Genomic DNA, 11386 nt, shown 5'->3' with positions numbered 1-11386 from the left:
GTGGCGCGTGTTGTTTTCAAAGCGTCTCTGCGTCTCGGCCAAGTTAGCAAGGTCGTCTGGTAAACATGAGGAAACATGTGTCTCACACATATATATATATATTTAAGTACACACACACACACTTATTTGTAGAGTCAGCACGTCTGCTGCACGCCATTTTGCGACAGAGCGGAAGCGCACAGCCGCCATGACACCCTCTTCCCCTACTACTCCCCTACCCCTCAACAGTTTGCGGAAGCTGACATCGAAATATGTTTGCAGCGCGTGTGCAAGCGAAATTCATACAATTCTGTTTTAATTGATGCACACATCACTTACACTTGTTCTCGTTGTGCAAATATGGGAAAATATGAGACATTTTGGAAAATTATATATAAATATTAACTGCCGCTTTACCTAAAAAAAAATTTTGACAAAAAATTTAAAAATGTGTCTAAATTTTGTCAAGTTTCATTGTCCAACTTTGAATTGTTTTTAATATATTATTTTAAATAGAAAGTGCACATCTAGAAAGTTAAAATTTATATTACTTTATTTATTTAATTCACACATGACTTACACTTGTTCTCATTGGAAAAATATATAAAAATATATGAGAAATTTTGGAAAATAAATATTAATATTTATTGCCTCGAAAATCAAGAAAGAAGGTGTCAAAAAAGTTTAATTAAACAATTACAAATGTTCTTTTTTAAATTATTCTACTCATGTTAAAGGTATTATTAATTTTATTAACAGAGCTTGGTAATCCTGACAATTTCCTCAAATTAAAATATTAAATCTTATTTTTTCGTAAGGCAACATTTTGTATTTCAAAATACTATTTTTTTTATAAACTTCATAGGGTAAAGCTTAGGTTTTTTCTATTTATTTTTAAAATTGGTAAAGAACTTTGACAATATCTTAGAAATAAATAGTTTAAATATTTTATTTTATTGCACACCAGACTTATACTTGTTCTTGATACAATATGACAGACTTTTCAAATGGGTGAATGCTATAAATTTGCCTTTCAAACTAAAGTAAAAGTTTTCCCATAAAGTCTATCAACTTTTTTTTTAGTTTTCCGACATGTGTTTAACGTTATTGCATTTTTCAGATAGCCGAAAGAAAGTTGACAACTTTTTGAAAATTAAAAATAAATGTTTCAGAATTAATTCAAGGCTACTTTTATTGAATATATCAAAACTTTATTTTAAGGCTTCCAATATTTTAATAAATTCCAATGACCAACTTTAAGTTCAATTTCTATTTTATCTACTAATGCTGTAGCTGTGTGCTCTTAACTGTTTCATTTATCAGTTAACTGCGAATGTCAAAAAAAGTTGACAATTTTTAGAAAATTAAAAATAATTTTTTGCGATAAGCAAACACAGTTGAAACTGGTTTGTTTATTTACTTATTCTTTTATCTTTCGTCATTCGACTCGTGAGATCAACAACAACTTTAAAGGCTGCATTTTTCAACTGGGGGTATAGCTCAGGGGTAGAGCATTCGACTGCAGATCGAGAGGTCCCCGGTTCAAATCCGGGTGCCCCCTTAAAATTGACTTTTTTTTGGTTTATTAATTTGGCAAAGCTGCACATGACATTGACCCCTGACACAAAGGTCAACAGCGAACAATGCGTGAGCATCCATAAATGCCTGGTTATCTGACCAACTCTCTCTCTCTCTCTTTATTTATTTATATCTCTGTTGCTCTTGTGAGAATTTACAATGGTTATCCGTTTATTTGGCTTTGTTTAGGGTCGAAAAGGGAGACAGCATGTGCATTGAATTATGGCCAAGTTACGCTTTGAATTTGGCCGAAATTAAAGCTGGACCAACAACAGATCAATAGAGTCCTGGGTCAAGTCAATTGACACTTTTATAGCTAGCAGAGACAGGGGCAGAGTGAGTGGAAATTGAATATAGCTATAACTTCCGTCTAAAGTTCAAATATCGAATTGAACAGATTGAATTTGTGTGAAATTCATTTCAATAAACTGCCATATTTTGATGATAATCTGCAATATTATAAACATATGTGTATAGTATATATGTGTGTGTGTGTGTGCTGTGTGTGTGAGTGGGTGTAATGTGTGTGTGTGGGCGTTTGCTTGTCTGTTGTGACATCAGCTGTCCGAATCAAGCTGTAGATAAATATTTATGTGCTTTCATAAATAAAAGCCATAATCAAAAGAATAAAAATAACAAGAACAACAGAAAATAATGCCAAAAAATATTTCACAGAATTTACATATACATATATACAGTTATGTTTATAAATAACAAACGTGGCCATTGACAGCATTTGGTTATGCCCATAAATGGCTGCAAAAAAATACTTCGTATTCAATAAATTAAATTGCAATTTGCAGAAAAGTGGCAAAAACTCATGCACAAAATGCCAACAAATTGAAAAGACATTTGCATTCTGTTCAATTGTGCAACATTCCAAAAGGCAATGCAACCACATAAACCATTTAAATTAAATAAAATCAAGAATGCATAAAAAGCGATAAAGCAAGTCGATGATTAAATACTCTTTACACTGATGGTTGATAAAATGAAGCATATGCGTTTAAAATAATTAATTTTTAAATAAGACAAAATTAGCAGAAAAATATTTAAAGTTGATCTTTAAATTAAAAATATTTTTTTAATTTACAATTTACATATTTTTTTTTAACGTGATAATAAGATTTTTGGCTTACAGTGTAGAATCTTAAAACGACGCCTAGATACAAATGCATTTTTTTGATTTAAAGAGTGCAAAATAGCTTAAAAAACAAAAATAAATATGTTGTTTTAATAAAATTGAGAAACTTATCATGTCTTCTATTGTTGTTATTATTTTAACACTCATTAGAACACCAAGAACTTTATATAGTCAGCCAATTTTGATAAAAATTGCAGAGATTACTTAAAATAATTTTAAAATGCTGAATTAAATGCAATTTTTGTATGAAAAATAAAAACATTTTTTAAGCCTCATTACTGTCTATTATTTTCTATTATCTTTTTTTTTAAAGGATTCAAAATAAGTCTCCTATTTTATAAAAAAATAATAATATCCGCTGCAAAGTTATGACGTAGCTATGCAAACAGCATTTAATTTATGACAAATCATTTAATTCGCACAAAAACGAAATAAATTAAAACAATTCGTAACTTTAAGCAAACGCTGACACAAAAGCAAGTCGAAGAATCTGAAATCAAAACGAAAAAGTCGAAAGTGAAAGTAAAAACAAAACAGGCCACAATAAATTAAAAGCATAGAATGAGCACTAAGTTAAGCTAACTAAAAAAACGCGACTAGCTGACTACCCTATAAATGTATAAAACATAATTTAATTAAGATTATATGTATTTGTATTTTATTATAAGTAAATAATTATAGTGGTGTTTTATTTTCTTATGTTTAAACAATTATGCAATATTATTTTGTAGGCATAAGTTTAAGTTTTAAAAAAATAATTTTAATAATTAATAATTTTAATAATTTAATTTTAAATTTTTTAACTGCCGCCCTCTAGTGTCCATTATTTGCTAGCTATCTTGAAGGCGCCAACAAAAAAATACTTTATTATCAATTTAGTTGCATCTTTAAGGCAAATTAAATATGTACTTCATAAATAGCCCTTATACCCTGTAATAGATAAAGCCCAAAAGTTGAAATATTATTATAATTTATGTGAATTTTTGCCACTACCCGGAAAATAAAAACGCTGCGGTCAGCAAGTTGAACGGCCCATTTAACAGAGAGAAAGAGAATAAGAGGGGGAGAGGGAGAGAGAGAGGGAGGGGGAGCAAAAGAAAGTTCAACTTGACCACAGACAATTTTCTTATATTTTTGCCTTTATTTGTTTTGGCAAAAGTCAAAGGAAAATAGAAAACACAAGCGGAAAATTCAGTCAAATTACATGCTTGTTTTAAGCTATTCAATTGCGACTTTTATTGGGCATATTTGGAGTATTTTAAACAAGCATTTTGTTAACGTTGCCAAAAAAAAAAAACAAATAAATATATCTAAATGTGGGACAAACTTGGTCTGCACATGACGCATACGCCACGTTAAACGGGCCAATAAAAACAGTTGAAGTAATCGCAGGGAAAATAGCTACGGGCAGTGGGTGGTGGGTGGAAAAGGGGCAGGAAAAGTCATGTCTAATGTCAGGTTGGGTCAGTTTTCATCCTCGTTGTCTGTCTCATTTTATCTGCCCCGAGGAGGAGATAATGTTTGCATAAATTATGTAAGAAAAGAAGCCCGGAAGTGACTGTCATCAATATTTTTTCCTCCTGCTGTGTGTGTGTGTGGAAAAGTGGGCATATAAATCACCACAAGTGTGGGCAGGGAGTTAACGGTTTTTTGCTGCCAACACATATGCGGGGGGCTATGGGGAGGGGTGGTTGGACATTTTGGCATGCCAAACATGTCGCGTTGTTCGAAAACTTTGGGCAGCCACTGTGTGTGCGTGTGTGTATGTGTGTGTGTATCTGTGTGAGTTCCTGCCTGCAGCTACTGTGATTGCGAAGGATTTTCTGTAGTTAAAGCATTCACATGATAAGTTAACTCTATTAATAATATTGGAAGCTCATCCTACACACAAAGAAAAAATGTTCTGATACTTTAATATTTACAGATTGTTTGAACTATATTTTTTCTTATGATTAACCGTTAGGTATGGTTTTGGATAAACTTAAATCTGTGCACTTTAATTATATATTGCAAATAAAAAAAGCTAAATTTGTATAGCTTGCAAAGTAAATTTTAAATTGTGACATATTTAAATTAAATAAACTTTTTCTTACTTTATCAGAATATTTAAATAAGCTATACAAATCCCTGAAATTAATCTTATTAAAAATTATAACGTAAGTAACTTTTGTATAAATGGTATAATTTATTAATTCTGATAAAAATAACATATGAAAAATATTATTTAAATAATATAATTGCAAATAACATAAGACATATTTAACTTATATGCAAACTAAGAAACTTTTTTTAAATATGGTAAAAATAAATATGACACAATTTATTTTCACTATGCGTTTTCTTCCTGTGTATTTGATGAGACCCCTGCAATTTCTTTATTCTTCCTTCTTTGAGTAGTTGCCAATTTCTCTTGCTTCTGAAGTGTGTATTTCAAGCATCATTTGAGTCATTTATCAATTGATTAAAGTTGTGAGCTCATCACAAGGATAATTTCGAGTGCATCAACATCAATTAGCCATAAATATTTTGATAACGATGTTGATGTTGACCAAATGCAATCATCAGGCACTTATCTGGCTTATTCGTACTATATAGGCCAACTTCCAGCTGTGCATGTGAGCAACTGCAATAAAATTCAATTCACTTTACGCTGCATGTGGTACAGTAGACACCAAATGGGATGAACTTGGGTACATATACTGCGCAGTAAAAAGAGTGAAATTAAATTATAGGAATTGTACTTTCCTGTTTGAAAAACTTTGCTATATTTTCTAATTAAAGTTGTTTAATAAACTGCATTAAAAACTAAATTTATTATGTAAAAATCTAACATGGAAAAATAAAATTTTAGATAGCTTTGTTACTTTTTTTCTGTTTACAGTGTTATTCACAATTAACAGAAATTTTTTTTTTTTTAAATAATTATTATAAATAGATTTATGGCCTGATTTTACTGCATTATTTATTTACATTTTTCTGCGTTTGTATTTAAATTGTAATGATTTTTAAAGTTTACATTTATTGAAAATATAAGTTGCATTTTTGAAATTTATATTTTTTATAAAAAGTAATACTTAAATTTATTTTTTAAATATTTTTTTTTTATTTAAAGTATACTTAAGTGTCGGCTGCTTATAGTTTGACAATAAAAAAACACATAAAAAAAAAAACATAATGGTTTAGTAATGGGTAGAAATTATTTTTTAATTCCATAAAAAAAAATAATATAAACAAGCCTTGTTGTATTGAAAACGAAGGATTTAAAAATCATATTTAAAAGTTTTAGCCCTGAAGAGCAAATATTATTGTGTAAAAACGTGTTCAAAAATCAAAGTTTACAACATTTATTATTTTAAAATAAAAATAATAAACCGAAAAACATTGTTGTACAGAAATTAAATATAAGAAAATTCCTTTCATACGTCTGAGCAAATTAGACTTTGGTTAAACATAAAGCTAGATAACTATATTTTAATAAAATGTAAACTTTGATACCCCGTTGCTTGAAACTAAAATTTGTTAGTTTTGCATTCTTTTTAGGCAAGCTCCACTGTAGCTATGCAGATGAATGTGATCTATTTGAATGCCCACTGTTGTTTGCATTTCAGCGGCTTCTGCGCGTGAATTATTTCAATTATTTTTAATGCAATTGGCTGCCAACTGTGCACACACACTCACACACACACTCTCACACACACTCGCACACACACTTACATGCATAAAAAGTAGTTGAATAGTTTGCTTGTTTGTTTTTCTTTCACTTTTGACTGTCAAGGTTCTTCCAGCCCTCCAAATAAAAAATAGAGTAATGTGTTTTGTAAACTGAGAAATTGGCTAGCAGCACGTCTTTGATTCTATGGGCTTATATAAGCCGCAAAGTTGGCCAAGTTCACATTCAGTTAGCACATTAAGTAATCCAAAGCGAGATGAGATTATATCTAGGGCTTCTACTGATTCTGCTAACCTATAAGGCGGACAGTCAGGGCACCAAATATGGACTATGGACGCCAGATCGTGCACACTCGGATACCCAGCCTATACAGTGGACTGGCGGGCAATTTGAGTTCCCCTGTGCCAGCACCAAGTCATTGTTCAAGAGTTCCGGCAAATATATAGCCAAAAATGTGATTGCGACACGTGCTCAACTGATTGGTGATACCATTTATCTGGCGTTGCCACGTTATCGCAAAGGTGTGCCGGCCACTCTCGTCAAGACCACCATCCAGCCGGGCACCTGCTCGACCACCTTTAAGCCATATCCCTGCTGGGATCTGCAGGAGGAGGGCAACTGTAAGGCTCTACAATCCGTTGTGGATCTCGTTGTGGATCAGAATGAGGTGCTTTGGGTGCTGGACACGGGCATTGTCAACACGCTGGAGACACCGGTGCGAAAGTGTGCTCCGAAAGTGGTCGCCATGTCGGTGAAGACCGGCAAGGTGCTGAAGACCGTCTCGCTGGAGGGTCTTACCTCCAGCAGTTCCCGGCTGCAGTATCTGGTTGTGGACTATGCTCCCGATGGCGGTTGTTTCATCTATGTCAGCGATGCCGCAAATCGTGCGATTATTGTCTACAATCTTCAAGCGGATCGCGGCTTTCGTGTGGTACTGCCCAAAGCCGTCTCTGCCGGCTGTCGTTCCCGTGACGTGCTCTACATTGCGCTGATCCGCCGCGATTGCGGCTCTACGGAGCTGTACTTTACGTATCTGAGCACCAGCAAACTATTCTCCCTGAAGTCGGAATATCTGCGTAGCGGTGTGGCAGATGGACGCATTCTGGGTAAGTTAACTACACTCTTAAAATATATAATCCTAATATTGCTCTCAAAAATGTGGAATTTCTTCATTAGATTTTAAATATCGCAACGAAAAATAGTAGACAAAACTTAAAACTTTTTAAAGTTTTTTCTTTCATTTTGTGTGTGTTTTTTCAAATTTAGGAAAAAACTTCTAATCCTGCCGGTATATACACATTTTTTTTTGATATTTCTTTATTTTGTCATTTAAAAAAAAATTAACTTTAAAATGTTTTCAAAATTTTGAAAATGTTTTTTAAATATTAAGATGTATTATAAGAAAATTTCTTACATTTAAAAGAACTTTCATAATCTAATGGCCTTGCTCACTGAATGTAAGAAATTTTCTCAAATTATTAACATTTTCTAGGGCTTACAAGACTCTGTCGGAATTTTCGGAAATTCAAACTTATTTTAAGAAATACTCTTTTCAAAATTTTGAAAAAAGAGCGTCTACATTTGTTTAAAAATTTAAAATCAATTTTCGAAAATTTAAACAGTGTTTTTCAAATTTCAAATTCAAAGAAAGACTTCAAATTTTTAGGCAAATTTCTCAATTTAAAAAGCCGTTTACTCTGAATTCTACATTATAGAAAATCGATTCCAAAACATTTAATTTTAAAGCAAGCTTAAGTTTTCAAGAAAAATGTGTTTTTAATTTTGGAAAGTTTTTCTTTTTTCAATTTTAGGAAAGTTTTTATTGTATGAAGGTTTTTATTAAATGAAAAAAAAAATTCAGTAGTGTAAGCTAAATATTTATGAAACCTATTTTTAATTGAGCATTTTTATGTTTTGTTTGATTTTCAGATATGAATATCTTAATCAATTTTCGAGAATTTAAACAGTTTTCTTCCTAAATATAAGAAAGACTTTAAATTTTCAGACAATTTTCTTTATCTCATTCCATAAATTTGATTTTTAAAACAATCTTTTATTTTCAAGAAAAATTTGTTTTTAGTTGTGGAAAGTTTTTTTTTTTTTTTAATTTTAGAAATGTTTTAATTGCATGAAAGTTTTTATTAAATTAAAAAAAAATTCAGTAGTGTAAGCTAAATATTTATGAAACCTGTTTTTAATTGAGCATTTTTATGCTTTGTTTGATTTTCAGATTTGAATATCTTAATCAATTTTCGAAAATTTATACATTTATTTTCCTAAATATAAGAAAAATTTCAAATTTTTAGGCAAATTTCTTTATTTCTTTCCAAAACATTCATTTTAAAACAATCTTTTATTTAAAAAAAAAAAATTGTTTTTAGTTTTGGAGAGTTTTTTTTTTTAATTTTAGGAAAGTTTTAATTGTATGAAGATTTTTATTAAATGAAAAAAAAAAATTCAGTAGTGTAAGCTAAATATTAATGAAACCTATTTTTAATTGAGCATTTTTATGTTTTATTTGATTTTCAGATTTGGGCAGAAAGCCGAGTCGCATGGTCATCATTGGCACGGACAATGGCTCGGCGATATTCTTCCGGAATGAGGGCGATGCCGAAGTGTATCGCTGGGACACGAACTCCACATTCGCGGAGAGCAACTTTAAGCCCGTGTATCGCAGTCAGACCTGCCAGCTGGTCACCCATGCGGTGCCCGATTACAAACGGAATACGATGCGTGTGCTACAAAGTAATTTCCCGGATTATATGCAAAATCGTATCGGATGCGGGGCAATTCAGCAGCTCAACCATATGCAGGGCTGTTGGTAGTAGTAGGCACAACAAAACCACACATATGACACACTCTCACACACACACAAAAACACACACACACACACACAGTTGTTGTTGCTGTCACTGCGCTGGCTTTGCTGGAAAAGCTTCTGAAATTGCAGTTGCGGCAATAACTGAAAATGTCCAAGAATCGATGTTGGAAAAATACTGTAAATGTATTTCGCATTTTGTACATAAGCTAGCAACTTTAGTTAGTTACTAACTCGCTCTTATTGTTGTTGTTATTGTTCTTAATTTAAGCAATAAACAGTTCTCATTTTTTTAAAATTATAATTGTATTTCTTAAGCTCACTCAACTTCTCTTTCAACACATATGAATGGATTTACATTCAGGATTTCTATTCAGATTTAGTTGCTTGGCAATTCAAGTTTATTCAACTGCCACTCAATTGTCGCCTCAATGGACTAAAATGAGTGCATTCAACTCGTTTTCATGCTTGATTACAGCTACTCAACATTTTACTCGCACTCGTAAAATTTGCTGATTAAGGTAATTTTTGTTTATTTTTTGGGGTCAATTACCTTATTGTAACACAAAAGTGCTTTAAGAGCTGCTGTTAAACTCAAATATTATATTCAGCGAGGTGATAAGTCAGCGTTTGTTCTCAACGGTTACATACATAAGTTAAAGGTAGTACCACTTTAAGAGCCATAGCAAAACAGCCAAAATACAAAAAATACCTATTTCAAAACTTCAAAGTGGCATAACTTTGTCAAAAATTAGCCAATTTTCATGCGGAATGTCTTGTTCGTCATTATTAAATCTCTTATTTGATTTTGCATTTAAAAATGATAAACTTAATTTTATTTTCGATATTTTTCCGACAAAATCATGTACTCCCCCCTTTGACTTTTTAGAAAAAATATTTTTTTCAAAATTTTAAATCCTGTGTTTTCACTTTTAAGCAACTGCTGGTGCCCAATTTAGTATAAAACGACACTTTAAATATGATTTTGAGAGGTTTCATTATTCCGTTAAAAATCAAGAGAAATATGACAAGATTTCTGACTTGTAAAGTTGCTAAGTCAAAGGTTTCACCAACTTCAAACTTGCATAACTTTGGCAAAACTCAATCGATTTTCAATCGGAATGTCATTTTGGTCATTATTTTGCCTCTTAATTGATTCTGCATATAAACGTTATTAAATTTAAGAAAAAAAGGATTTTCGATATTTTTCCGACAAAATCATGTACTCCCCCCTTTGACTTTTTGAAAAAAATATTTTTTTCAAAATTTAAAAACCTGAGTTTTCACTTTTAAACAACTCCTGAGACCCAAATTAGTATAAAACGACACTTTAAATTTGGTTTTAAGAGGTTTCATTTTTCTGTAAAAAATCATGCCAAAACTGACAAAAAATTTGACATGTAAAGTTCCTAAGTCAAAGGTTTCACAAACTTCAAACTTTCATAACTTTGTCAAAACGCAATCGATTTTCAATCGGAATGTCATTTTGGTCATTATTTTGCCTCTAAATGAATTCTGCATATAAATATTATTAACTTTAAAAACTTTTGTATTTTCGATTTTTTCCGATAAAATCATGTACTCCCCCCTTTGATTTTTCGGAAAAAATATTTTTTCAAAAATTTTTAGTCCTGTGTTTTTACTTTTAACCAACTCCTGGTACCCAAATTAGTATAAAACAACACTTTAAATTTAATTCAGAGAGGTTTTATTTTTTTGTAGAAAATCATGCCAAAAGTAACAAAAAAATTTGACTTGTAAAGCTCCCGGTCCATAGTCTTACCAGAACTCAAACTTGCATAACTTTGTCAAAACTAAACCGATTTTCATGCGGAATGTCATTTTGTTTATTTTTTAGTCTCTTAATTTTTTTTTCTTTTTCTGCATCAAAGTTTTATTTATTTGGAAATTTTAATATTTTATCGATTACAGTGCACTGCTAGTTCAAAGTAGTTGAACGTTAAATGTACGTAGGCTCAATTTAAGGTTTTTGTATTTATAAATTTAAAAGGTAAGGTGTCTACTTCTTCTTCACACTCTTCAGACATCCGTTCAGCCAGTTTTTTCCTTTTGACCTCGTTCAACAAGTTAATTAACAAAGCTGCACATTACACATTATGAGCTGACAGTTGCAATGATAATAAATTGTTAATGCCCCTTAATACGCTTGCTCTGATTACACTGTATTTCAACGGGG

At 31.4% G+C, this 11386-nt stretch overlaps 1 protein-coding gene and 1 non-coding gene across 2 annotated transcripts; both read left to right on the top strand.

Moving 5' to 3' along the window:
* The first annotated feature begins 1468 nt into the window (after positions 1-1468).
* On the top strand, positions 1469-1540 carry Trnac-gca. The gene has a single exon. It is a non-coding gene; the product is annotated as a tRNA-Cys (tRNA).
* A 5084-nt stretch (positions 1541-6624) lies between these two features.
* On the top strand, positions 6625-9487 carry LOC117787724 (major royal jelly protein 1). Its single transcript, XM_034626324.1, has 2 exons — positions 6625-7477; positions 8901-9487. Exons 1-2 carry the CDS (start codon positions 6628-6630, stop codon positions 9194-9196), a joined length of 1146 nt encoding a protein of 381 aa, XP_034482215.1. The 5' UTR covers positions 6625-6627; the 3' UTR covers positions 9197-9487.
* The last annotated feature ends 1899 nt before the right edge of the window (positions 9488-11386 follow it).

Source organism: Drosophila innubila (genome assembly GCF_004354385.1).
Source record: "Drosophila innubila isolate TH190305 chromosome 3L unlocalized genomic scaffold, UK_Dinn_1.0 0_D_3L, whole genome shotgun sequence".
In the NCBI taxonomy this organism is placed as follows: Eukaryota; Metazoa; Arthropoda; class Insecta; order Diptera; family Drosophilidae; genus Drosophila; species Drosophila innubila.
This window is presented reverse-complemented; position numbering and strand designations above follow the sequence as displayed.